General features: G+C 57.8%; 1 protein-coding gene across 7 annotated transcripts in view; it reads right to left on the bottom strand.

Moving 5' to 3' along the window:
- Positions 1-7490: 7490 nt before the first annotated feature.
- The window catches only part of CAPN15 (calpain 15), a 57065-nt gene continuing 37339 nt past the window's right edge, over positions 7491-27216 (bottom strand). For 5 of the 7 annotated variants that reach the window (XM_088174675.1, XM_088174677.1, XM_088174678.1 and 2 more), the window contains 11 exons: positions 20791-22276; positions 17319-17527; positions 16271-16454; positions 13148-13371; positions 12335-12460; positions 11541-11693; positions 11215-11376; positions 10340-10566; positions 9991-10151; positions 9552-9730; positions 7491-9360 (listed from right to left, as the gene is read on the bottom strand). In XM_088174675.1, the coding sequence (XP_088030801.1) occupies positions 9183-9360; positions 9552-9730; positions 9991-10151; positions 10340-10566; positions 11215-11376; positions 11541-11693; positions 12335-12460; positions 13148-13371; positions 16271-16454; positions 17319-17527; positions 20791-22276 (3289 nt within the window). In that variant the 3' untranslated portion in view covers positions 7491-9182. Of the gene's footprint in view, positions 9361-9544; positions 9731-9990; positions 10152-10339; positions 10567-11214; positions 11377-11540; positions 11694-12334; positions 12461-13147; positions 13372-16270; positions 16455-17318; positions 17528-20790; positions 22277-27216 lie in introns of all 7 variants that reach the window. The other 2 variants (XM_088174679.1, XM_088174680.1) reach the window with 2 other exon arrangements.

Genomic DNA, 27216 nt, shown 5'->3' with positions numbered 1-27216 from the left:
CGGTGCTGGGGCGGCGGTGGGAGCTGGATATGCCAGCGCTGCTGCCATGGATGCGTTTGGAGAACTGAGGGATGCAGAAGCCCTGAGGAACCCTGGACAGAGCCGGACACCCACCCTGGCGGGGCTGGGTTTGGGGACATCTCTGCACAGCCCTGGGTTATCCATCAGCTCTGAGCTGTCTCTGCTTTCCAACCACACCAGGCTTTCCTGAAGATGGGTTATTCCCCACAGGAGCCCCTAAAAGCCACCACAAGTGCTATACAGAGCCCTCCCTGAGCTACTGCATGTGCCGTGGGTCCTGGAATGCTTTAGGTCAGAAAGGACCTCAAAGATCATCTTGTTCCACCTCCTACCATGAGCAGGGACACCTTCCACTATCTCAGGTTGCTCCAAGTCCTGTCCAACCTGACCTGGGACACTCCCAGGCATCCAGGGGCAGCCACAGCTTCTCTGGGCACCCTGTGCCAGGGCTTCCCCATAGGAATGAATTTTTCTCTACTATCCAATCCAGCCCTGCTCTTAGAGAGTCTCCATTGCATTGACTCCCTGGAATGAAGTGGCCTCTCAGGTGGCCCCAAGGTGGCCAGGATCTGGCTGAGAGTGAAAGCTGCTGCCTCACTCCAAAGCTCTCTCCCAGTCATTCCTCTGTCCAAATCCTCTTGCCAAAAGTGAGCCAGGAAGTGGTAGAGGCAGCAGGCAGCTGTCCCTGTTGGAAGCATGGTGGTTTCCGTGCCAGTTCATGGCCAGTGGGGGTTTCTTGGCTATGGGAAGAAGAGGGATATCTTCACGGAGCTGCCAACAGCATGGGTGGGTGAATCCTGCTGAGAATCCTGCTGATATTAGCCTTGTTGTAACAAGGAGGGTCCAATGCTGGAGCTGAGCTCCTTCAAGGGCCGTGATCTCCTCCATGCTGTGTAGGTCTGTGTAGGAACCACCTGGGCATCCTTGCCAGCATCACCACAGACTGGTTCATCTGCCAGCTGGGCATGGATTCACCACTGGAAAGCAAACTTCCATTTTTCATTGAGAAAGGGGAAGCAGGAGTTTCCAGTTCCTTTCCAGATCTGCTGCTGCTGCTGCCTAGGGGCTCCTGGAAGAGGCTGGACCGAGGCACTGTTTCTATGCAGTGGGATATAAAACTGCTTTTCTCACTATTGCTCGTGTGTCATTGGTACAGGGCAACATCTTGGGAGTCTGATTTGTGTACAGAATCTCTGAAAACAGAGCTGTGCCTTGTGGGAGGCGGGGACCATGGTCGGGCTGGTTTGAGACCTCAGCTCAGAACACTTCAGGATAACATACCAAATCAGGTCACCCAGGCACCCTGCTTGACCCAAAGAGGGAGGATTCTGCAGAGGTCTGCTTGATACAGGTGGCTGCTGGTCACAGGATGAGGGAGTTTATTTGTTTAGAAGTAAACTCAATGAGCAGGAGACTCAACCCTCACAAAGCCCTCAGCAAACACCAGTAGAAAGAGGGGACATGAGGAGGAGAGACCTGCACCCATGTGCCCTGAAGCTGCCCTCCCCACAGCCAAGGTCACCTTCCTGGGCTCCTTCCCAGCCCCTGGCAGCAGCACAGCTGGGACAGCAGGGCTGGGGACAGCAGAGCTGGGCACAGGGCTGGGACATCAGGGCTGGGACAGCAAGGCTGGGACTGCAGGGCTGGGGACACAGCAGTGCTGGGGACACAGCAGGGCTGGGACAGCAGCCACCGATGGAGCTCCTTTCCCTGCTCCAGGAGGTGCCCAGCTCCATCCTGGGCCAACTGCTGCAGTGCCTGGATGCCAGAGGAGGGTGGCACAGGCAGAGGCTGCTGGTTTTCAGCACAGGGCCCGGGGAGCCGCTGACCCCGGGGCACGGCGCGGGGCCCATCTGTCGCACCAGCCTCTGGCCCAGGGACAGCTTGCACGCCATGGTCCAGAGCATTGCTCAGCGCCGGGGCTGCGTCCCCCGGGCACAGCCAGCTCTGGATGCTCCCTCCGCAGCCGCTGCCCCCCAGCCCCTCCAGCAGCGCTGCCCCCCCCCCCCCCCCTTCTGACCAATATCCCAGGGATACAGATGGAGAACTAACGGGGCTGTGCAGCCCCTTGGCTCATCGGTAACCCGGGGTGGAGAGATTATGGTGTGCACACAGAATAAGAACATCAATTAGTTTCTCTCTAATGGCAGGAGGAGGATGGGGACTCTTGAGGGGGTGAGGGGTGTCCTGAAACGCAGAACTGAATTCCCAGGCTGGAGGAAGTGAAGGATGCGGCCGTGGTGCACAGAACCCTTTCCATGTCTGTGTTGTCCCCTCATGCTGGATACCTTGGGTTTGCCTGTAGGACACCAAAAGCATAACCCCGCACCCCTGGACTCCCCACCTACCCCAAGAGCCTTTCCCCCCCCTTTTTTGGGTAAAATTTTGTTTGAGGGGAAAAATACACCAAACCCGAGCTTAACTGTTCCAGCCAGTGCTGAGTGAATGGGAGCGGTGGGGTGGGCGAGGAAGGAGAAGACCCCCGGGAAGCTGCGGCTCGGTGCCTCCTCCCCCTGCGGGTCCCTGACCTCCCGTTTGCCTGTCAAGAGCGAGCTCCGCCACCGAAACACCCCCTGTCAAATTAGTGAGTCAGAAGACGTAAGAGAGACCACCGCTGCTAATTTGTACATTAACTGGTTCTGACAGAAATATTTCACAAGTGAAAAAACAGAAAATGTGCCTCAAGACAATGTGCAACTTCCGTACCAGCAAACTTCTGCTTAACTGTGCGGTGCCCGAGGAGGGGGGACCCCCTGCCCGCCGCGCCCCGCCGGGAGCACCGGCATGGCTTTAGCCCCGGGAGATGTTCCTGGAGGGCTGGATCAGGCCCTGAGCCGTGGGAGAGGGGCAGGCGGCCGCAGATTCCCCAAAATGGTGATCTGGGGAGGGGGTGGGAGAGGAGGGGGAGGAGGGCAGGGGATCCTGGCTCCACTCCCCGTTGGGAAAAGGAAAAGGGAATGACAGGATGGAAGGGGCTTGGTGAGAGCCCCCTCCTCACTCCACGAAAGAGAGGTGCTGCCCCTCCACAGCACCCTTCTGTCACCCACCCTGCTTCCAGCAGCTGCCGAGACTAGGGCTTGCTGCTTTTTGCCCCCAGCCCAGGATACGACCCGCTGGGACTGTCCCCATCGTTACCGTGTGGGACAAGCCGTGGGTGACGAGCTATGGGCACTCTGCCCATAGCAGAAAATCCACACTCCGGGAAAACCCACGGGTGCAGGCAGGTTCCAGCTGTGCCACCCCAGCCCACGGTGCCCACGGGAGAGCAGCAGGGTGCAAACCCTCCCCGGGACCCGCGGAGCTGCCGGAGCCACCGCAGCACCGCCGGCTCCTCCTCGCCACAAGCGGCCGCGGCCAGAGCTGGTGGCCAAGCCCCTCTGCCGAGCCCCCGGGCAGCAGAACCCATGGAGGGGAAGCAGGAGCGAGGTGGCTGCCTGGGCTACCTCACAGCCCCTCACGGTGGCCTCACGCCCCGCCCGGGCCAGCGCTCCCCCGCGCGGGGCTGGCACCGGTGCGTGTCGGGGCTCGGGTGGGAGCAGGTCCTCGGGCCAGCAGCACGGAGCACATGATCTGTTGTGGCAGGTTCCCTGCAGCCTGGAGCCAGCCCCGAGCGAGCGCTGGTGATGGCTTTAATTGCTTTCAGATTCGATAGCCCAGCCCGTGACAGCCCGGCCGGGCGGCCCCAGCTGTGCCGGTCCGGACCCTGCGCGGCCCCGCGCCCGCTGCCCTCGGATGGAGCCCGGCAGAAGAAGGAGGAGGAGGAGAGGAGCCGTTCTGGCTCCTCTTCAACCCGGCAAAGTCTTCTCCTTCCTCATGTCTGTCTGGGTGACCGCCTGAGCCTCGTCCCTGGGGAAACTCAGCCGAGGGACAGCGTGGATGCCATGGCTGTGAAACCACCCGGCCATGTGTCTCCGTGACCGCCAGGTGAGCACCCCAGAGCAGCTCCACCCCCGCCCTCTGCAGCGCTGCCGTACCCCCATTCAGAAGTGGGGGGATGTTGGAGGGCTCTGCTCACCCATCAGAGCTGGGCACGTGGGAGGTGGAGGGTCCGTGATGCCACTGAGGCACAGGCTGGCTCTCTCTGGTGGCTGCTTGTGCCCTCCCAACTTGCACGGCCTTGTCAGGGGACTGGGAACTGCTTTCCAGGTAGCCTGGGCGTGACCCAGATTTCAGGGGCTTTCTCCCTCATCTGAAGGGGGAAGAAACCGACCCCAAGCACCCTCATCCCACTGGGTGGTGGCTAGGGGGCTGCTGGGGGTCTCCAGGGTGGGAGGATAAAGGACCGCTCACCACCTAGAGCGGCACCCGTGGGCTGGCCCTGACCCACTGGTGCCTGTATCCTCCTCCTCCTCTTTCCCTCTGCTGTCGTGGTCCGAGATCCCTTCCCCCACTCCAGCCCAGGTGGGTGCAGGCATCTGCAAGATCGGCGATGTTTCCCTGTCTGGCACTGGAACGTGCTCGAGGGGAGCAGGATGAGCACCCAGGCGCTCAGAGCTCGCCCGTGCACTCACGGCCCTTCCAGCAGGGCTGGGGGTCCCTCCCTGGCACACGGTGGCAGTGATGGCCGTGCCCTGTGTCCCTCCTGAGTGCGGCCAGCCGGGAACTCTGGCCCAGCGGCGCCCGCTCCGCCCGGGGGTGCTGGGGTGGGGATCGGGCTGCCTGCAAGGAACCCCCATCCCTGTGCCTGCCGCCTGGGCAGCGGCAGCGGCGGGCGCCGGTCAAGGTGAAGGCTCCTCCTGGCAAAGCGCGGGAGCCAGCGGAGGATGAGGAGGGGGCCGCTCCCATCCCGATCCATTATTGCGGGCAGCGCCGGCGGGCGCCCGGGGCAGAGGCTGCATTATTGACGAAGGGAGAGGCAGGCCGGGGAGCAGGCAGGGACCCTCCTGCAGGGCTCAGCCCCGGGCAAAGCACTTCGCCTGCGCCGCAGAGCCGCAGAGCTGCCAGGCCTGGCCCGGGGCAGCGGCCGCAGCCGCCGCAGCCAACCCACCGCAGCCTGGGCTTGCGGCCGCAGAGCATCCCCTGTGGCCGGGCCGGCGCTGGGCTCAGGGCACCGAGCGGCACCCCCAGGGAGGGTGGTAGAGGTGGGCCACAACACCCTTTCGATGCTCACCCTGGCACCGGCGCTGCAGCTCTGCCCCCCTCAACCCATCGCAGCGCTGGTGCTGCTCTTTTTAAAGCTTCCCTCTGTCTCCAGGCGGAGATTTGTGGCGTAAAATGCACAATATGTTCTATCTGCCCTGTGGGAGCCATAAAATATTCACCAGCAGCTCCCATTATAGTCAGAGTGAATCACAGAGAGCGCTCGAGCCCTCGCTCCCTGACGTGCCCCCTCCCCGAGCAGCCGCTGGGTCCCGGCGGTGCCAGGACCTGACGAGCGGCCAGAGCCCGGCCGGATCCCGCAGCGAGGACCCACATTCCCACCTCTGCCGCGGGAGACATTTCCCCGGGCTCAGGTCAAAGCAGGTGAAAGGGTGGTGACCGTGCTGGTGAGACTGCCTCAGAGAATCCCGAACTGGTTTGGGTTGGAAGGGACATTAAAGCCCAACCCGTTCCACCCCCTGACAGGGGCAGGAACACCTTCCACCATCCCAGGCTGCTCCAAGCCCTGTCCAACATGGCTTTGGACACTTCCAGGGATTCAGGGGCAGCCACAGCTTCTCTGAGCACCCTGTTCCAGCTCCTCACCACTCTTCACCTTCATCTGCCCGAGCATCGTCGTGTGTGCCTGGGAGGAGCAGCACCAGCCCTGCGGGTGGAGGGGACCAGCAGGACGGCAGCAGCAGCGGGGTGGGCTCACACGGCCCTGGCAGCCTGCCCTGCTCACGCTGTCCCACCAGATGAGCTGGCGTGTGGACACCGCTGGGGTGACTCGTGCTGTCGTTTTTGCAGCCACGGCCCCTCGGGTGAGGTGTCCCTGCCGTGCCAGGGCAGTGGGACAGCCGCTGGCTGCTCCCTGCCTCAGCTGTCACACCCGTGCCGCTGCTCTTCACACGGCTCGGTACCACAGCGCTCCTCCTTCGTCTCCTCTCCACAGTGTCCTGCTGTCCATCCATCCTTCTCTTGACCCGCTGCTCCCTCTGCCCTCCCTGTCTCCCCCTTCAGACCTCAGGCTTAAGACTGACAGCCAAGGGATGACAAATTTCCTGATGAAGCAACACCCTCCTCCAGAGCTGATGTGTCAAGTATAATTTTATCTTTTGCCACACAATTATTTGTAATTATAAAGCAGTTAATGCTGCCTCACAGCCCTTGGGAATCGGGCACAATTAGGGTTTGATTTCACTTCCACCCCTTCCACGGTTACACCGCAGCTCTCAGCCCGGTCCGTGATGTCGGGGGTGCTCTGAGGGCTCCCAAAGTTTCAGACAGAATCATTGCTCTCCGCGCGCGTGCCTTCTCCTGGGAGATGGTGTCCCCTCCACCACCAGCCCACCCGAGCGTCCCCGGCTGCCTCCTGGCATGGCAGGATTTGCTCCCAGTGCGTTGGCAGGCGCGGGGCTCAGCAGGATGTGGAGCCGTGGCCGTGGGAAGGCAGGACACGATCACCCACCGGGCTGGTCCTCACGGCAAGAGCCACCACCAGGTCACTGCACTGAGATGTCCCGGCGTGTCCTTGGCACAGAACGGGGGCGGGAGGACCCGTGGTGGCCCCACAAACCCTCGGGATGGCCAGGAGGCAGCAGCGAGGGGCGGCACGGCCGCGAGGGTTAAACCCGGCTCCTCTCCCTGAACAGACTGAGGGAGAGGAGGGAGCGTGGCAGTGCCCTCCCCGCCAAAATTAACTCTCCATCTGTTTCTCCCTGGCTGAGGCTGATGGCTTGTGACAGGGCCTCCTGAATGCAAAGATGTTTCGCCCGGAAAAATCTATTACAAGTTGCTGAAAGAAAGACCGAAATCCTCTCCTTCTGTCTCTCCCTACTGGTCTCAAGGTGCCCACCTCGGGCGAGAGCGAGCTGGCAGCCGGCCGCCTCCACTCAGCCGGAAAGTTCTCCCAGCGCCAGGCGGCCCCGCCGCCGGACAAAGGCACGGCAGGGAGCAGGGGTGCTGCCCTGGCTGCTGCGGGGAGAGAGCTGCTCCTGCATCCATCCCAGCCTGGGCACGGTGCCGGGGATGCGGCGGGCACGGCCACCGCGCTGCCCGGCACGGAATGGGTGCGGAAACCTGAGGCAGGAGCGGGAGAGCATCCGGGCGGATGGTGGGTGCCCTCTCTCGGCCACGGCACAGCCCTGCTCGGCCCTGCGAGAGAACAACGCTCATTTAATGGGAATTTCTGGATTTTGTTTTTGTTTTGCTTTATTCCCGCCCCTTTCTGCACTCCCGCACCCCGAAGTGCAGCTAAACAACTTCGAATTCCCCTTTTTTTGGTGCTCAGCTCTCCCCCCAGCACCGACTGTCATTGCTCCACGGAAACGCCTTCAAGACCCAGCCCACTCATCCCTTTTGTCTCTTCCACACCAAAACCAGGCAGCTTCAGTAAAAAACAAAACTTTATTTGGTCCATCAGAACCTGAGTTTGAAAACCACCCATGGATAATTCGTATCATACAGGGATTACTGATCTGATTTACAATTGATAAAATATCCTATGATTCTGAAGAGCTGGACAGTATTTACAGGGTTAAAAATATTCACAGCTCAGAAAGACAGAGAGGAGAAAAAAAAGTGAAGGACAAATCATCCCAAGGAGGAAGGGGCTGGAAAGAGAGAAAACAGATCAACAAACAGAAATACGGACAGAGCTTGGCTCAGCAGCCCTGGCTGGGGGGTTGGGAGGGTGCCAGGGCAGCCCACACCCCCACCACCCCCCAATCCCCGGGGGACACAGAGGGACAGGTCAGGCAGAGCCCCCCACACCCCCTGCCCAGCCCAGCTGATGGTGCAGGGTTTGGGGTGCAGGATCTGGGGTGCAAGACCCCCCAGCATGGTCCCTGCCAGAACAGGGTCCAGCATTGCCTCTCCTCAGCTGTAAGTCCACACAGCTCAGGAAGGAGACAGTACACAGGAGGACCCCCAAAACACACACACACACACACACACTCACACACATCAAGTCAGAGAGCCACAGTGCCCTGAAAACGTGGGGTGCAGCTCCCTCCAGGATCAGTCCCCACCTCGGAGCACCCACAGGGCCAGCAGCACCCACCTTGTGCTCACTGCCTCCCACAGCCCTCGGGCTCTGGAGGGGGCTCTCAGCTTCCCCCCCAAAACCACCCCCTCCCCATACATGGATTCGTGCTAAGTCCAGGGATCTGCTTTCTGACCTGGGGTCTGTACCTGCTGCCCACCCTTCCTCCATGGGGCACGGGGGGGCTCACAGGGCAGTGCCGGGGGCTGAGCCCAGCTAGGGCCATGGCTTCTCTGCAGGCACTGCTCCCGCCTTTGCATAGTAACACTTGTGTGACAGGGAGAGGGGCCCCGGCACCACAGCCCCCGCCAGCAACACCCCGAGGCCTCGCTCCCCACCCTGAGCCGAGGAGGAGGTGATGAAACCTCTGAGTTTCACCCCAATTACAGCCAAACCCCCTCAGCAGCAGCTTTCTGCAACAACCCCGTGCCCTCTTCCCTCCAGCCCCAGCACCCAGGATGGGTGGGGGGGTCCCTGGCATAGGTGGCACCATGGCAGTGTGACCCTGGCATCCCCCAGCCCAACCTCACCACCACGCTGGTCCTGGCAGCAGACAAAGGGGGCAACAAGACAGTGGGAAGGGCCCGGGGACAGACGGAGGGTCACACAGACGGACAGACATCAGAGGTATATTCTTCTTTTTGCAGCGCCAGTGCCCTGGCGCCACGGGAAGGGCCAGAGTCCTGAGCGTGGTGCCTGGGAAGGGTCTTGACAGCAACCTCCAGCCCCTCCCTCTCCCACAGTCCCCGGGGCGGGCAGAGGGCACCGGGCCCAGCACAGGTACGGGGCAGGTGGGATCCTGAGATGGCCCCGTGCCCCCAGCTGCTCCTTGTAAAGTGCGTGGAGGGCAGCGGTGCCAGGGCGGGGGGCAGCGAGCAGGGCTGGTGCTCGCCCTGAGAACTCGCCCCGGCCCCGCAGAGTGGGGCAAAGTGCTGGGGGTGCCCCACAGCTCAGCGCTGGTGGCTTAGGGGGGCACCCCGGGCCAGCGGCTCGGTGACAGGAACGGGGCAGGGGGGTGGGGAGGGGGAGCTCTTCGTCATAGGGGCCGGGGGCCGTGCAGCCCGGCCACCTCGGGCGTGAGCAGCGGGTTGTGGGTGCCCTTCGTCAGCATCCAGTCATTGAGGAAGGCCTGGGTGGCTTTGCGGTGCGCCAGGCGGTGTGTGATGGAGAAACCAGCGTTACCCTCCAGCTGGGACAGGATCACCAGCACCTGCCTGTGGAGAGAGTCAGGGGTTCAGGGCAGCAGCCTCTGACCCAGCAATCCCACCTCTGTCCTGGCAATCCCACCTCTGTCTCAACAATCCCATCCTGTCCATGCCTCCCTGCCAGCCCTGGCTCTGCCTTTCTCCCAGCCTCCTGCCAGCCCCATGGCAGCATCCATGACCCACCCCTGCCTACCCCGGACCTGTGCAGGGGGGGGACGCTGTCCTGTGTCTTGAGGCTGCCGCGCGTGGACACCACGTTGAAGCTGTCGGTGCAGTCGCACTGCACGTGCAGGTAGGACTTGGGGTGCCGGTTCTCCACCACCACGATGAGCCCTGCCCAGCCGTGGGTCAGGTAGTAGCAGGTCATCCCCTCACGGCCCTGGGCCAGACAGCAGGGAAGGGGATGAAGCCTCTGGGCACCCTGGATCAAAACCTCTGCACTGGCATCTTCCCCTCTAGCCAAGGGCTGCCCATCGGCTGAGGTGCTACACGCTGCTCCAGGGAGCAAAGGGGGTGGGCATCCAGGATGGCATCCAGAGCTGGCACAGCCCTGCCCAAGGACCACACAGGTCCAGGCTCCCCCTGGCAGCATCACCCCCCTCCCCATTGCAGCCCCCTCTCCCTGTGCCCCCTACCGACCTCGTGGCGCTCGCCCTTGTTCTCAGTCAGCAGGATGATGGCATCTGCCAGCGTGGTGGGCTGTGCCTCCACCTGCTCCACCATCACCAGGCGGGAGCTGTAGATGGCCAGGATGTAGCTGGAATAATCAGTGGCTGGTCGGCTGCTGGTGGGACTGGAAGCTGCAGAGACAACCGAGGAAGGGGGATCAGGGAACTGTCATCAAGCCCACAACCCCCAGGAGCATGGTGCTCTTCGGTTGATGTATGTGCAACATGCAACAGGCAACCTTCACCCTCAAGAAGGTCTCCATGATGAGGACCAAGGGCTTTAGCACCTCTCCCTCCCCCAAGGCCCCTCATCCCCTCACCCTGGGCAGCAGGGCTGGCCAGGGCAGTGCTCCAGTGGTTGAAGGCACAGCACACCACGGCGTACTCGCCCGGCTCCAGCATCACGTCACAGTTAACAAACTTCTTGACGGCTCGTTTGCTGTGGGCCATCAGCCGGCCCAGGCTCAGCTTGTTGCCACTGGTGAAGGTGGCCCGGAAAACCATGATGCACAGGTCCAGCAAATGGCTGTCCACCGTGTCCGACCTCCTGTGCCAGGAAGAAAGGGTCACACGTCACCCAAGACACAGGCAGCAGAGCCAGGGAGGAGCTATCCCACTGCCCCAGTTATCCAGCCCCAGGAACCAGCCCTGCATTCAGGAATTGGGTTCCAGCTAAACATAAGCAGTTCCCAAGATTTGGAGAGGTGGTGATGGGGCCCCATCGTGAGTTCTGTGACCCTGGGGGATGCCATGTGGTGAGATGTCAGTGTGCTTGGATATCTTCTGGGCCCACAGAATCACACAATTGCGACATCATTAATGTTGGAAAAGTCCTCTAAGATCATCAAGTCCAACCATAAACCCAGCACTGCCAAGGTCATCACTAACCCATGTCCACAAATACCACATCCATAAGGTTTTAAAATCCTTTCACGGATGGGGACTCCATCATGGCCTGCGTAGCTGTGCCAGGGTCTAACCACCTTTTCAGTGAACAAATTTTCTCCAATATCCCATCTAAACCTCCCCTGGTGCAACTTGAGGCCGTTTACTCTTGTCCTGTCTGGAAGCAGAGCCTCACCCCCACCTGGCTGCCCTCTCCTGTCAGGGAGTTGTGCAGAGCCAGAAGGTTCCTCCTGAGCCTCCTTTTCTGCAGGCTGAGCCCCCCCCAGTTTCGCTGCTCTGCCCAGCTCACCTGCTGCCCTCCTGGAAGAGGGCAAATTCCAGAGCTGCACGCTCCAACACCGTCAGCGACGTCACCGTCACGGGCCCGTTGGCTTTGTTGGGGAACATGCCCTGCACACGCACCTCGTGCCAGTCTGAATGGAGCTTGCAGATATCCACGGAGTCAAAATACCTGTGGGGAAGGTGGGCTCAGTCCCAATGGGCACCCTGCATGCTGCAGGACACCCACATTCCCTAGGGATGACTGCTCCCGCCTGCCCCATCCTGACCCTGTGTCCCGTTTTCCATCCCTGCCCTGTTCCCCATCCCACAGCTCTGCCTCTGGCGGTGCCATACTTGATGAAGTCACTGTACTCCATCCAGAAGACGCCCTCGCTGCTGCCATGGGGCATCAGGTCGTGGCGCAGGGGGAGTGGCCAATGCGGCCACTCGTCAGACCAGCTGCCGTTCCAGGAGAAGCGGCCCCAGGGATTCCGGAGCCGCAGTAACCTGGGGGAAGGGGAAAAGTGTCACAGACCCAGGAGGGAGGAAAGACCCAGCCTGCCCCCCCAACAAAGGACACCCCATCACTCCTGCCTTCCAAAGCCCTCCCAGCATCCCAGAACTAACTGTCACCCACATCGTGGCCCCAGATGCCCCTGTCCTGCGGCTCTGGATCTGCTGCTGCTGCTCCCTCTGCCCTTCCCTGCCCAAAGGGGCTCAGCCAGGTGCTGTGGGGTGCAGGGGCTCAGCAGGGGATAGGCTGCTGAGAGTGACATAGCTGAAAAGACAGCTTCCTACAGCAGCCCAGCTGTCAGGGTGGCACCCATTTCTATCCCCCCCTCCATTGAAAGGTGAGCAATAGGCTCTAAGCACCTCACTGAAGTGGACAGCTCAACTCAGTCCTCTGTATCTTGTGAGTCCAGGTGAAACACTCTACCCCTGGACATGGAGCCAGCACCAGGCAAGGACAGCTTATATGACAATAGCATTTATGTGATACTCTAGGATGGACACATCCTTGCTGGCCATGAGGATGGGACACAAAAGAGTCCCCAGGGTCCTGTTCACCAGGCCCTTAGCTACCTGTCCCCAGGTGTTCTGCTGGCAGGAACAGGGCAGTGCCATGGCAGGCTCCAGCCTGAGCTCACCTGAAGCCCTGGACATCCCTCACGTCCAGGATGGAGTAGGCGTGCCGGGGTCGGAGCCCCATGCTCTCGTAGGCCACATCATCCACCTTCATGTTGCCTCCTCCACAGGATGCACCCATGAGGAACCTGCACGGGGACAGCAAACCCTCGGGGTCTTGCCAGGCCTGGCCTGGGGGGAAGCTCATCCCTATCACACCAGGTATGGGACAGCTTCCTTCCAGGAGACTCCTGGATGCTCCCTCTCTGCAACAACAGTATTGGGATCAACAGCACTCCCCAGGCAGTGCCCAGCCCCGCTGGCCAGAGCTCACTTCCCTTACCCATGTGCATGCTGAGCCCAGGCTCCAAGGAGAGCTGCTTTGCACTGAGGAGCTTTGCCCCAAACCTCCCCCGATTTCTGCCAGGCTCCACGATCCTGCCTGCTTCTGCTGGCTGGCAGAAAGCCACTGAGAAAGGCAGGTGGTCCATCAGCTAGACAAGCTGGCAGGGGTGAGGATGCTATTTGGGGCAGGAGGTCTGCACCAGTCAGGTTTAGGGGGACACCATGTGCTGGGAGTTATCCATCCATGTGGCCCCATGTGACAGCAGTGACGTGCAGGGGAAGTTCACCAGGCTCTTAATTTCATATGAGAATTACTCACAGGAGAAATAATTTCTTAGAGCTTCGAATGGGAGGTCCACCAATGCTCCAGAGTGGCAAGGGTGGTGGACTCTGCATCCGGTTAATGCAGTAACCCCTCTCCTGTGCCTCTAAATACAAGAATGCTCCCCCTCACCCCCCTCTCCAGTGTCCCTGCTCTTGCTTGGTCTTACCCAGCCTCCTTGGAACTCAGCATTTTGGCCCAGATGAGGTCAGTGTCAATGGGCTCCTCGCGAGGGTTAGTGGAGCTGACCTGCAGCATCAGGCTCTCGCAGGGGGCCCCTGTGAGCGTGGCCAGGCCTTCGATGGCACGCCCGGCCTGGAGGGCGAAGTACGAACCGTGCAGCTTGGCCAGCGCCTTCTCAATGAGGGCCACCCACAGCTGCTTCCTCTGGGCCTGCAGAGACAGGGAAGGACAGGAACAAGTCACCACCCCGGGCAGGAGGTGGGAAAGCGCCTCACACCCATCCCCGCCAGCCCCCCTGGGGCTCCAGAGGCAGGAGCAGCAAAGCCATGCCAGGAGCTTGTCCCCTTGGCCATGGGTGACCTATTGGCTCCTTGCTCAGTGTTTTGTTTGCAGAGTTCAATTCCCCTTGGGAAGAAGTCCTGGAATGAACCCCCAAGAGGCCTGGATGCTGACAGAGTTTCACCCTGGGGTGCCCAGCAATCAGACTGGCAGGGTGGGTGCCCACCCTGAGCCCCTTCCATCCACTTCAACCTGAAGCATTTAATAATGGAAGGGGATATCAAGGCTCCCAGAGCTCAAGGAGCATTTGGACAAGGCTCTCAGGCACAAGGTGGGATTATTGGGGTATCCTGTGCAGGACCAGGAGTTGGACTCATAATCCTTGTGGGTCCCTTCCCACTCAGGGCATTCTAGGATTCTGTGATGTGGAGCATATCTGGAACAGCTGCCCTTAACTCACACACCTCTGCAAATACAAACCAGGAGCCCTTTGGCAGAGGAGGTTGCCCAGAGCACACACGGCCACGAGACTGATTGGATTCCACCCAGGAAACACAGACACTGTTTCAAGGACAAGCTCCAAAAACTTGGACTGGCAAAGTCCTCTACTCCAGCACAGGGAGTAACTGCAAGGCCTAATTACAAGATGCAAGTTTTTTTCCCAGCAAATGGGGTTTGGTATCTGGTGCTTGGAGAACAGCAGGGAAAATCACTGGTACATTGTGCCTGTGTGACTCACAGGTGGCAGCCAAGAGCTGGCAGAGGAAAGGAGGGCAGTGAAGATTTCTTTCTGATGGATAAAGAGAGCTTAAAAGTGCTTTTTGCTGGTTTTTGGGTCCCTCACTCAACAAAATCTATGTTGTTTATTTCTGCCTGAACCACAGCCAGGGAGCTCAGATAAGAGCCTGATTTTCTTTTATTTTTAAAACTCTGATTTTCCTTTTTTATCCCCCACATCCAGCTCCCACAGCTGAACACTCAGCAGAAAAACCTAATCACGATTCAGATGCCCCAGGAAACAGGCAAGTCCAGCCCATGCGAAAACCTCCAATCTTAAAAAAAAAATCCAAAAGCAGACTTGAAATTCATGAAAGATGGAAGGAAAAGGTAAAAACCAAGACAGATGAATCTTATACTGAAATAAAGAAATGGATCTGTATCCTCTGCCTACTGAGAGGCAGAATGTAGACACAAACTCCTTCTTGTTCCCTTCTCCAAAGTTTGAGTCCTGTCCTGACATGGCTGTGTATCAAAACCCAGAGGACTGGATTTGCAGAATGAAATCCAAGCCAGCAGTCCCAGTCCTGACAGTGGCACTGTTTCCTCTGGCTGATTTTGCCTCCTGAGTTTCAATAGAGATGTTCTCAGTCTCCTTCATGGACATGATCCCAGCAAGAGCCCTTGGGCCTGGCAGGCAGGGCAGGGCAGGGCAGAGTGATGTCCTGGAGGGGCTGAGGGAGCTCAATTGATCCGAGCAGATGCCACCCCAGTGTGCTCAGAGCAACTGGACACTGGCTCAGAACAGGCTGCTCCATGTGCCATCCCTTCCTTCTCCACAGTCCCTCCCTGGCACAGCCAAGCTGCCAGACCTCCCCTCAGAGGGAAGAAACAGCTTTCCCTCAGTCCCTCACAGTGCAAAACACGGGTTAAAATGTTTTCCTTTTATATGAAGAGTAAGGGTGGTTTTCCCTGCAAGTGAAGTGACTGTGGTGCAAGGAGGAGTGAGGGAAAAGCAACTGTAAATGAAACTTCTTCACTGCAGCCTGGGAAATGTCAAAAGAGTTCTAAATAGATGGATATTAAGGCCTCAAAGAGCTTAGCTGTCTTGAGGACACAGCAAAGAGCAGTGTCCTGAGCTGCACACAGGGTGCAACCAGTGCTGGATCTCCCATTTGTGTCACAGCATCCCGTGGCAGCTCCAGGCTTGGTACAGCTGGGAAGTACCTGCTGGGAAAGGACTTGGGAGTGCTGCTTGGCAGCAGCTGAACACGAGTCAGGTGTGCCCAGGTGGGCAAGAAGATCAACGGCACCTTGCATGACAGAAAGGACATTGAGGGGCTGGAGTGTGTCCAGGGAAGGGAACAGAGCTGGGGAAGGGGCTGGAAACGTCAATTAATGTAAATGTAAATAAAGTACTGGAATGGTCTGCCCAGGGACGTGGTGGACTCACCATCCCTGGATGTGTTTAAAAAAAGACTGGATATGGCACTCGGTGCCATGGTCTAGTTGAGGTGTTAGGACATGGGTTGGACTCAATGATCTTGAAGGTCTCTTCCAACCTAGTCATTCTGTGAATTCTGTGAAGTCCTAGGAGAGACTGAGGGAGCTGGGAAAGGGGTTCAGCCTGGAGAAAAGGAGGCTCAGGGGGAACCTTCTGGCTCTGCACAACTCCCTGACAGGAGGGGGCATTGGGCAGGTGGGCACTGGGCTCTGCTCCCAGGGAACAAAAGACAGGATGAGAGGAGACAGCCTCAAGTTGCACGGGGGAGGTTTAGATTGGATATCGGGAAAATTCCTTAATGAAAGGTGGTCAGGCATTGGAATGGGCTGTCCAGGGCACTGGTGGAATCACCATCCCTGGAAGTGTTCAAAAAACAAGTCAATGTGGTGCTTTGTGGCAGGGTTTAGTGGGCAGGGGGTATTTGATCAGTGGTTTGACTTGATGATCTTTGGGGCCTTTTCCAGCCTTGGTGACTCTATGACTCTAAAGGCAGCACCAAGCGGGGGCCTCACACCCAGCAGTGCCTCTTTCCACTCTCTCCTGGGAGAGCCTGGGATGAGTGTCCCTGACCCCTGGAGCACTGCCCACCCGTCCCTCCGTGGCACTGACCTGGGAGAAGAGCAGGTATCCACACTCGTCGCAGGGCAGCATGTCATCCACCAGCACCGTGGTCCACGTGCCGTCCTTGCACAGCCGCACCTGGTAGGCGCCCTCGGGGCACAGAGTCCTGGTGATCATCACCCTCTCCACCAGCTCGGGCCGCTCAGCCAGCACGGCCAGGGCGCTCAGGAACCTGCCGGGCAGGCGGGGCAGCCTCAGCGGGGCACGGCCGGCAGCACGGGCTGCCCGGCCACGCAGCGCTGGGAGGGGGTGAGGCAGAGCATGGGCTACAGCCTGGGGGCATAAATGGCTTTGAGTAGGGCTGGGAAACGAAAGTTTGACAAGAAGGCCTCACAGATGTGTATGTATAGCAGAGAGATCTTTGAATGTAAAATCTGAAGAAGGAATAGAAACGATTGCAAGTTTTGATCTAGAAGACAAGAACTGCTGAGCCAGTCTTACTGGATAACTAGAAGGCAAAGGGTAAAATGAGTCGAAAGGAGTTTTTACAGCTCAGCAAAGGATAAATCCACCTCAAACAAAAGATGTTTTTACTAAGCAAAACGATTTTCACAAGCAAACAAAAATGCCATGTTGCAAGTAGGAAAAAAAGGTCTCAAAAATTTCCACTGCAAGAAAACTGAAAAATAACTTCCAGCTTAAACTGTAACATACTAACTTTTTGTAGTTAGAAAATAGTAACATGAACATGGTAATGTTAGTAGTTATGACAGGCTATAGATAATAGTAAAAGTATTGATCTGTTGCCATGTTTTAAGATGCTCTGCAATGAAAAGTATATAATGCGTTGTAACCAGAACTAGAGTTGGCTTCAGATGAGCCTACAGCTGATGCTGACCGCTGTGGGCTGGGCTCTCGTCACCCACGACCCGTGAATTGCTGGATCATTTAGAAACAATAACCAGCATTTTAAAGAGCCACCTGGAGCCCGGAGGCTCTTACAGAGTAGGACTGAGGGGGCCGAGCTGGAGCTGCAGGAAGAGGTGAGGAAGAAGGACGGGGTGGGGAGGTGTGAGCCCGGCTCACTCGCCCTTACCAGCAGTTGCCCAGCAGCCCCTGCAGGATGTCCGAGGGCCGGGGGGTGCGGAACACCGACCACTTCACTGAGCGCTCCTTGAAGATGCTGCAGTTGATCTCGTGGGGCCGCAGCCACTGCTTCACCCGCTGCTGCACGCTGTCACCTTCCGGGAACCCCACGGACCTGGGCCCGGGGGGGAAGCTGTCGTCTACGAAATTGACTTTGTTCTGTGAGAGAAAAAGGCAACGAGAGCATCAGTTGGAGCCACTTGGGACCGGGGGGCCTGGAGAGCCTCCCACTGCCCCCCTGAGTGACGGCAGAGCCCCCCAGCCCTGCCCAGGCAGTCCCTTCCAGCCCTGCAGGAGGGCAGAACCAAGCTGGTGGCTGCTGGTAGCAGCAGAAATACTTCTTGTGCTTCAAGTCCAGCATTCAGTCTTGCCTCAGGCTCACTTCTCCGGCCCCAAGCTCCAGGCTGTGACTCCAATCTGCCTTTTTCTGTTTCACAGCAGCCTCCCCGGGCAGGGACCGTCTCACACTTTGTGCTGGTGCTAAAAGCTGGGCTGTGGGGGGCCTTGGCTGCCTCCAGAAGCAGCAAAGCCTGCGAACAGCAAGGCTGCGAGGAGCCACCTGGCACACAAACACACCTCAACCCGAGCCTTGCCCCTGCCCCGGAGGGGACACGCTGGGCTTGGCAGCCCTGTGCCATCCCCCAGGCACATCCATAGGGTTGGGAGGGGCAGCTTTTGCAATTGCATTCAGCCAGACCACAACCAAGCAAGCAATTCCACAGTGAGGGTATCCCACGTCCCAGCCCTCCTGCAATACCTGCTGCATAATAAATAAATAGGATGAGTGGAAGGGCAGGTAATTCCATAGGCATTAACCACGTGGATGGAAGCACAGAACTTCACCAAGTGGAGACGGGTGGCTTTTTCAGTCTAACACAGGGTGAAATGAGAACAGGTGTTTCTTTGTTATTGTTAATTAAATTAAATTAAATTCTTTCCGCAAAAGCTGGCTCTGATTTAAATTAGCTTTATGCACACTGAACCAGCAGTTGACCTCCTCTTCTGTGGCAATCCTACATGAATGCTTCCTTTGTGGTGCCTCAATTAGCACCTCCAGCTCCTCTTTTGCAGGAGGGTGTCTTTCAGCTAATAGCTGTCCTGCTCTCTCAGGGGAGCATCTGCCCGTGCAGCTGAGGAGCCGTCACCATTCCAGCATTCCTCACATCCTGGCTGGGGTCCTGGATGTGACCCATCCCTGCACATGGATCTCTGGGCTCTGCAGGAACTTGCTATGAGGACAGGAGGGAGGGGATTCTCCCCCTCTGCTCTGCCTTGTGAGACCCCAGTTTTGTCCATCTCTGGAGGACTCAGCGCAAGAAAGATGGGGATCTGTTCAAACAGGTCCAGAGGAGGCTGTGGAGGCACTCCGTGGGCAGGATCCCCTCTGCTCTGGAGCCAGGCTGGGAGAGCTGAGGGTGTTCACCTGGAGAAGGCTCCATGGACACCTTAGAACCCTTTCCAATGCCTAAAGGGGGCTTATTAATGAGAAGGAAAGCAAATTTTCACATAAACGAGCAGTGATGGGACAAGGGGAAAGCTTTAAACTAAAAGGGGAGAAATTTAGTTTGGATACTGGGGAAAATTTCTTCCCTGTGAGGGTGAGGAGGTCCTGACACAGGCTGCCCAAGGAAGCTGTGGCTGCCCCATCTGTGGAAGTGTCCAGGGTCAGGCTTGGCCAGGCCAGGACTTGGAGTAACCTGGTCTGGTGGAAGGTGAGGTGAGTTGGCAGGGCTGGAACAAGACGAGCTTTAAGGTTCCCTCCAAACCAAATTATGATTCCATGATTCCAGTGGAAGAGGTCAGCTCTGCACTGCTCCCCAACAAAAGAGAAAGGGTAAAACTAAAATAGGGACCAAACACTGAGAAAAGTTGGAAAAGGCATCCCTGGAATAGCAGAGGAAGGAAAATCCACAGAGGAGCTCGAGCAGAAATCCTGGTAGGGAGCTGCTCCACATGACATGGGGCAGGAAGACAACAGACAGAGCAGAACTTGGCCAGCCTGACTCCCCCAGGGGAAAGCTGAACAGCCTGGGAAAGGCTGGGGCAGCAGGGAGCTTGGAGGCTGCCTCACACACCCAGCCTGAGCAGAGCACTGGGAGGGACACAGAGCAGAGGAGCACAAGGAGGGGAGCAGCATCGTCCCTCCACTGCTGCCAGGCCTAACCTCGGACCTAAACAGTGCCAGAGCACAGATGAGGTTTGGGTGCAGGGGGATTTTTGGGTGGTGGCCCACACAGATCTAACAGCTCATTACTGGTGGGTTAAGGAGCACAATAGGCTCATCCAAGGCTGGGACAGGGCAAGGCAGGCTCCCCTTCCTGGCAGTGCCACGCTACTAATTCAGCCTGGCCATCATTGTGATTCATCCTCCAGGCCTGATTCCTGATGTAACAGATGTTCCGTGCCTACAAAAGAGGCTATTCACTTGCTTAAAGGACGGGGATAAGCAGAATCTGGGTCTCTGCTATAAAGACACCCACGCCTGTTAGGAAGGACATGCAGCAATTTAAAAAAACCACAAGCCCAAATAAGATCATTCTCAGAGCTTCCCCTCCAAGCCAAACATCTCTGTTCCCTGGACTGTACAGTGGAGGCATAGGAATGGGCACAATCCTCAGACCAGGCAGGAAAAGTCTTGTCTGTACGTCAAAATGGGACTGCAACTCCCTTCCCATCTGGTCCAGAAGAGCTGGAGGCTTCCCCCAGAAGGAGGCCAGAGAAGGCAGCATTCACAGAAGCTTTTAATGCCATACAGGGGAAAAAATGAGGCCATCGGAGTGGTGTTTGAGGCTGAAGCCAAACTGACTGGAGCAGATACCTCACAGTGGGAAGGTGGGTGCTAGCACGCACTCCTAAGACCTTTAACTAGAGCCAGGCTCAGCTCCAGCTCAGCTGGCCTGCCCAGAACAGGGGCAGTCATTCATGCTGCATCTCTGCATTTGAAACACCCAAACCGAGAACACCACGGCCCAGCCCGTGGTTCTGAAAACACCTGCAGTCGCTGGCAATGGCAGCAGTTCTGCCTGCACTCTCATCCTGAGCCTCTGCTTGTTGCATCCCAGATTTCCTGCATCCACAGGAAGCAGTGCCACCAGCCAACCTGGACACATCCCCCAGCTTTCCCACCACTAGACACTGGAAGGAGATGGACTGACCACCTAAGGATGTCCCATTTATCTCATAAATTCTCACTGATTTAAATACCACTGGGTTTCAGAGTTAACAGGTTTAGCACTAGGTTTTAGACTTCCTAACTCTTGCACCAGGCTGTATTGGCTGTCTCAGATCATTCTGCACCAAAATATGACATTTCAGTGCTAACAACCAGCACCTAGCTGTTGCAAGGGAAGATCCCTATACCCCAAGGCACAGAAGGTGCTGCCCCAGACCTATGGGGGAGGCAGGAACAAGCAAGCACTCACCTCCCGGCAGAAGGTCACAATGTTTTCCCACAGGGCTTTGGCCTCGCCCTCATCTGTTTGCCTCCTCTTCTCCACATGCATGCTCTCCCTCCTCTTGAGGGGCTTGAGGCCCTTGTGCTGGGCCACATACTGCTGGGGGGTGTGGCAGGCGCCGCAGTGCTTGGCCTTCACCTCGTTGAGCAGGGTACAGGCGGGGCAGGCCCACTGGCCGGGCCTGTCCTGCCCGCCGGGCAGCGGGGCCGGGAAGAGCCGAGCGACCTTGCGCGCCGACGGGGCCTTGGCGCCGCAGGAGCAGCCGGCCCTGTCGCAGTCGGGGCAGCGCGGGGCCGCCTCGCCCGGAGCCCCGTGCTCCTGGAAGCCGTGCAGCTTGGAGGAGCCGCACACCTTGCACTTCTGGGCCTGCGTGGGATTCTTGAGGGTGCACTTGGAACACGACCAGGTGGTGAAGTCGGGGCTGGAGGGGCTGCACGGGGTGAACCTCACGGAGTCCCCCACCAGGTTGATGGTGTCGCTGCCTTTTTGGGTGCTGCAAACCTCACACTTGCCGGCCCCGGCGGAGTTGAGCAGGGAGCAGGAGCTGCACTTCCAGTGGGATGGACTGACCTCCATCTCCTCCTCCAGCACGCTCAGCCGTTTGTTGGACAGCAGGTCTGGGAAGCGTGCGGCAGGGGCAGCCCTGGCCTGGCCTTGGGGAGAGCCCTTCTGCCCCACGGCACCCGTAGCCGCGGGCTGGGAGCCTTCGGAGCCCGGTATCTGCAGCTGTGGGGGCACCTCCCGCCGGCTTCGGGGCACGGGGTTGTTCTGGAGCCCGGGGGAGAAGGGGCTGAAGGCTGGTATCTTCTGGGCCTCTTGTTCCATTGCCACTGGACCCTGAGTGGCCACGGCATCGCCGTCAGAGATCTCTGCGGAGACTAAAGGCTGCGGGGTGGAGGGGGCCATGTGGAATCCGGCTGGGGTGATGACTTCAGGGACGACCAGCGCCTCTGGTGGGATTTTGGGCAGGGAGAGCTTGCGTGGGCCACCACAGGCGGAGCAGGAGTTGGCCACGGGCGTGTTGTGCAGGGTGCAGCGCTGGCAAGCCCAGCCGCTCTCCAGCTCTGCCTCATCGGGGCTCTTCCCCTCTGAGTCCTCGCTGCTGCTTTCTGCCTTGGCAGCCTCCTCCTTGGACGTGCCCTTGGGCTCCACCAGCACGGCAGGCTTGGGCAAGATGCCGTTGATGACGGGCAAGGGGGAGCCACTGGGTCCCGGCTCGGGGGTGAAGCCACACACCTCACAGGTTTCCTTGCCCAGAAAGTTCCTGAAGGTGCAGCGGGCACAGGCCCATTTCTGTTCCTCCACGCTGAGCCTCAGGATGTGGTTGAGGTCGGGTTTCTGGCGAGGGGCCTCGCAGATGGAGCACTGCCGCTGGCCCACGGGGTTCAGGAAGGTGCAGCGCGTGCAGGACCACTCGCGGACAGCAGCCATGGAGCCAGGAGAGTGGGAGTGGCTGCAAGAAAGAAGACACAGTGTGAGGCTGAGGCCAAGGCCTCCCAATATGCAGTGGTACCATGTGTTTCCTGGGTTGGCATGGTCAGGACCTTGCTTCCAGGAAGGGAACAACCATCAATGCAGTCACTGCTCTACAGGCACTTGCTCCTCTGGCACTGACAAATTCTCCAAGTGCATGGCAATACATAGGCTTCCATCCAAAATGCTCCAGGAAATGCAAAATAGTAGCCCAGAACCCACTGATCCCATTCTCACAGTGGGGTTGTGCCCTGGTGAGCAAACACACCATCTCTGTGCCCACCAACTCTGGCAACTTAGTGTGTCTGTACATCGTCTGAAACTCTTTGGAGGAGGTGACACCCTGCTCTGCCTTCTTGCTGCTCCAGAATCAGCTCTTTCCTCCTTCTCTACTCCCCCCCCACCTCTGTCTCACTTCCTGTTCCTGTCTCCCTCCTCCCTTTTCAGCTCCACACCACTTATCCACACTGGGATAACTGTGTTAACCCACACCAGCCACCACTAAGCCAAGGAAGGCAGGCTTTGATGTGCACAGGTGTTTCTACCCGGCTGTAGGTTTTGGGGCCAGAAGCCTGGCTCAGCCAGCCTGGGAGCAGCAGCTCCATGGTGCACCTGGTGCTGACCAGGACAGCTCACCAGCACCTTCCCAGCTCAGCAAAGAGAGGCACCATGTCCCAGCTCCAGCTGCCTCCCCACTTATCTGTGAAATAGAGAGGCCATAATGCCCTTCTGGCTGCACCAACCCTTGGCACCAACCTCCAGCGTTGCCTGGGAATGCCTGAAACCCTGACAGAGGACTGGGTCCAACACACGACAGAACAAGCTCGTCCCGGGGCAGGAGTCACAATGACGTTTTCTAGGCAGCTTCAGTTTTCAGAAAGCACAGCAGCAGCAGCTCCACAGACCATGGCAATCCCTGGGTTGCAGGGACCAGCCTTCTCCCCCCCCCCCGTGCAGCCCTCCCGGTGCTTTCAGGATGCCATGCACTCACACTGAGAACAAACCCAGCCCTGCATGGTGCCCTTTGTCCCCTGCTCAGGGTCATTTCCTGCAGCTTGGAGCAAAGGTGGGGCTAAAGCAGCGTTTTCTCCTCCTTCACACAAGGACAAACCAGTTCTCCCTCAGTTAAACCTGCACCAGGAGCCTGGAGCCCTCCTTTCATGCACTCCTGCCCCCAGATAAGATGGCCAAGCTTTAAACCCAGCCTTGAACCCCAGCTCCAGGTCAGCTATGCCTCTTACCAGCAGAGCAGGCCCCTTCCAATCCCTTCCACCCTGCTCTGCTTGCCTGACACCACAGACAGGGTAAGCTGTGCAGAAGAAGCCTCCAAGTCCATCCCGTGCCCTCAACTCTTCCCAGGAACAGCAAAGCCAGACCTCCAGAGACCAAGAGCAGACTAAGTCATGGGAGCTGCACCTCAGTGGGCTCACCACTGGCTCCCTCTCCAGCGTGCCTTTGACAGCCGAGTTCAACCACCACATTGGCTGGAACAAAGGGAGGCAGGGTGTTTAATCCCATAAAGGGCAGGCACAGACAGCTCTGAGACGCCGGTGCAGCCCGTGGAAGGAACCGGGTCCTGGCCGGCCTCCAGAATCCCAAGCAGCAGCACCTGCACACACAGCTTCCCTAGGCTCTGAGCACACTGCAATGCAGCAGCAAGGTCTGGAGGGGCAGAGGATGCAGGCAGAACCCCCCTGGGAAGGAGGGAAGTGACCCTCCCTTTGGCTGGTACATGAGAAACTCTCCTGGGAACACTCCAGCAGCAGCAGCAATCCAACCACATTTCCACACCATGCTCCATAGCCATTGGAAGAGCAGCTCCACCTCACAGAGATCAGATATAACCTTCAACTCCCTTCTTAAATCAAACGTTTCTCTAAATAAAGCCTGAAATCAAGAAATCCATTTTATTGCAAGAGAGAGCTTGAAAATTCATTCTGGTTCATGTACGGTGCCTGCATCGTTTGAACTCTGCAAGGTGTTTATTTACTGGAGTTATTCCCAGCTAAGAGAAATATAAACATTGATTTTTCTGCCTCAAGTCCTACAGCTGGGAGCCACTGTACATCCCTCTCCCCTGTGGCAGCACCGTGTCCACAACATCTGAAAGGGAGATCATTCCTCAAGCGGAGGAGGGGAAGGAGCTGCTGCCCGGCTCTGGCAGCAAATGGGGCCATGAAGGGCACCGTGATGCTGTCACTTCCATTTGTCTTACTGGGTGAGGTTCATCAAACCACAGGCATCAGCAAAAGGCAAGGGAAGGCTGTCAGCAACCTGTGCCATCCACCTCCTTCCTCCTGCAGTGTTCCATGCTGTTATCCAGTGTACACAGTGCAGGAGAGCATTGGCTCCAAAAAATCCACCCCAAAGCGCGGATGCCGCAGTGCCTTCTGTGGATTGGGACATACAGCCACCAATCTTCTTCCTGCACATCCCTTACACATCCATGGTCCCACTCAGCAGGCAAAGACTTCTAGCAATGCCACCACAGGACCGTGGAAGGAACCACCCTGGCCCTTCCCACAGAGAGGAGAAAACCCAGGATAACCTACAAGACAGAGGTTCCACATGAGGGGACATTGGGGTGAGCTGCATCACCAGAACTGCTTGATGTGGCATCAGCAACAAGCTGCAGGCTCAGGGAAGGCTGCACCATTTCACTTGGCTGGGCAGGAGATCCAGGCTCCAGGCAGCTGGAAGGGAGATGGAAGCCAGGACACTGAAGTGTCCTGGAATGGCCCTGGGGAGCTCTGACATTCTCTGGTCACGCTGTCCCCCTCCTGGTCCCATCTCTTCACTCCATGCAACAGGAGTCAGCCCCTAACACTGTCCAACTGCTGCTGGGATTTCCACCTACTTGACTTTCTTGGGAAAACCAAAAAGCCTTCCAAAAGGGCCATCAGCACTTCCCTCAAAGGTTCTACAGTGGCTGGGCCACCAGTGTGACAACCTTTGGCAGGAGACTTCCCTGCCTTCTGTTGCACATTGTGATGCCCAGCAGCCACACGGTTTTCCCTGGAAGCGAGTGGGAGACACATAGCACAGCACAGCACATGGGACACGAACCTTCAGCTGTGCCCCACAGTTCTGGGCTCCCAACCACCAATCCCCTAGCTCTGGCAACTGGCAGGACACCAGCCTGCAGCCTGCTTTCCTCACACCCCTGCCTAGGACTGACAGACAGTTACAGTCCCTGTCTGGAATGGAATTAAATTTAGGGTCCGAAGATCCCAGTGGGCACCAGGCTGGAACCTGCCTCTGCATGGTCCAACCCGTACCAGAATGTGGTGGGTTGTGGCAGCAGCCTCTGCACCACAGCAACAACCTCCTCCCAAAACTGAACCAGCTGAAGGAGAAATCCATCCTCAGCCTGTCCAAGCTCCACACTTCTCCTTAAACAGCCTGGCTGGCTCCTTTCCCAGCAGGCAGCAATGCTGCGTGAGGAAACAGGGTTATCTCCAGCACCTATTCACCAGGCCCATCTGCTGCGTGCTAACACAGTCACTCTGCAGCCCCAGCAAACACAACTGAGATAAACATTGCCTGCCACCTTCCTGCAGGAGAAGAGCTCCTCCAAAACCAGGAACCTGGCAGCACCCACCCACAGGAGGGCTTTCTTGGGGGACACTTCACAGGGAGCAGTGATGCAGGGCTTTGCTCTGCAGCCTGCCACCAGAGAGCTGCTGGAGCCTCTTTTGGGGTGCACACAACAAGGGCAGCTTGGGATGCAAGGAAGGGGTAACAGGCTACAACCCCACACCTCCAGCAGCATGGATGGGGCTGGATCCACATGGCTGTGCTTCCCACCACAGCAGCTCTCCCCAACCAAGGCAGGAGATATCAGCTGGCAGGAGGCACCACCACGTTGGCAGGAGTGCCTCTACCTTGGCAATCACAGCAATGTAATTATTATGCTTAAAAAATAATATAGAAAGTACTCAACCAAGCAGGCAGCTTTCAGCACACTGATCAGATCCCAGGGAATCTCACTGCTCCAGGGATTAAGAAGGTTCCAGCTGGTCACCTTCCAAAACCACTTCAGGACAGAGATATCCCTGCCCCGGGCTCTGCTGAATGAGGAGTTTGCTGAGCCCTGTGTGTCCAGCTGCTGCAGAGCCCTGGCTCCTACACAGCCACCAAACTGTCCAGGGATGGCCACCACCTTTGGGCACCACCTGGGACCCAAGACTTCTCTGAAGCAGGGCAAAACAAGAAGGAACAAGGCAAGGTAGGAAATCGGGAAGTGCCCAAAAACCTGCAGTTTGTGTCTTTCCTGCTGGCAGGTAGCTGGTGCTGTGCCAGGGTTGTGTGATGTGCAGCTGAGCTCCAGGGCAAGCCACGGCACCCAGCCCTGGGCAGAAGCACCCTGGACTGCCAGAGAACGGCTCGAGGTGACCTGGGCACCGGAGTGAGAGATCCCAGGGCTCTGCTGCAGAGCTCACAGTGACAACAGGATTAGAGGAGCTTGTGTCAATCACACACAGCAACACAATCAGGCTGTTTCTCTAAATAAAACTCCTCCAGAGTAGCTAAAGTCTTAAAACTTACAGCTTTGTTTCTCTCCCGCAGTAAATAAACAAATAAATAAAAATCAATTTTTCTAGTCAGCAACACAAACCCCGAGCTCTCTGACACACAATGCATCCCAGCAAAATCCTCACTGACAAATACAAGAAAAAGCACTAGAATTTTGTGGAAGCAAAGAAAAGAAAAATAACCAAAAAACCCTAAACAAATCCTGCCTCAAGGTCTGTGAGCTGTGAATCCCTTCCCCTCAACCCCATGCTTTCTATTTAATATTTCCTATTTAATTTCCTTCAGTAGCACTGCAGATCCTGACCTAAGAGAGGACTGCTGAGCCTTCTCCCACACGGACCTACCACATCTCCAGAGCCAGCAGGAGCAGAAGGCACCTGTGCC

This window comes from Sturnus vulgaris, chromosome 16 (assembly GCF_052056855.1).
Source record: "Sturnus vulgaris isolate bStuVul1 chromosome 16, bStuVul1.hap1, whole genome shotgun sequence".
Lineage (NCBI taxonomy): Eukaryota > Metazoa > Chordata > Aves > Passeriformes > Sturnidae > Sturnus > Sturnus vulgaris.
The sequence above is the reverse complement of the archived record's forward strand: the minus strand, read 5'-3'. Positions and strand labels throughout refer to the sequence as shown.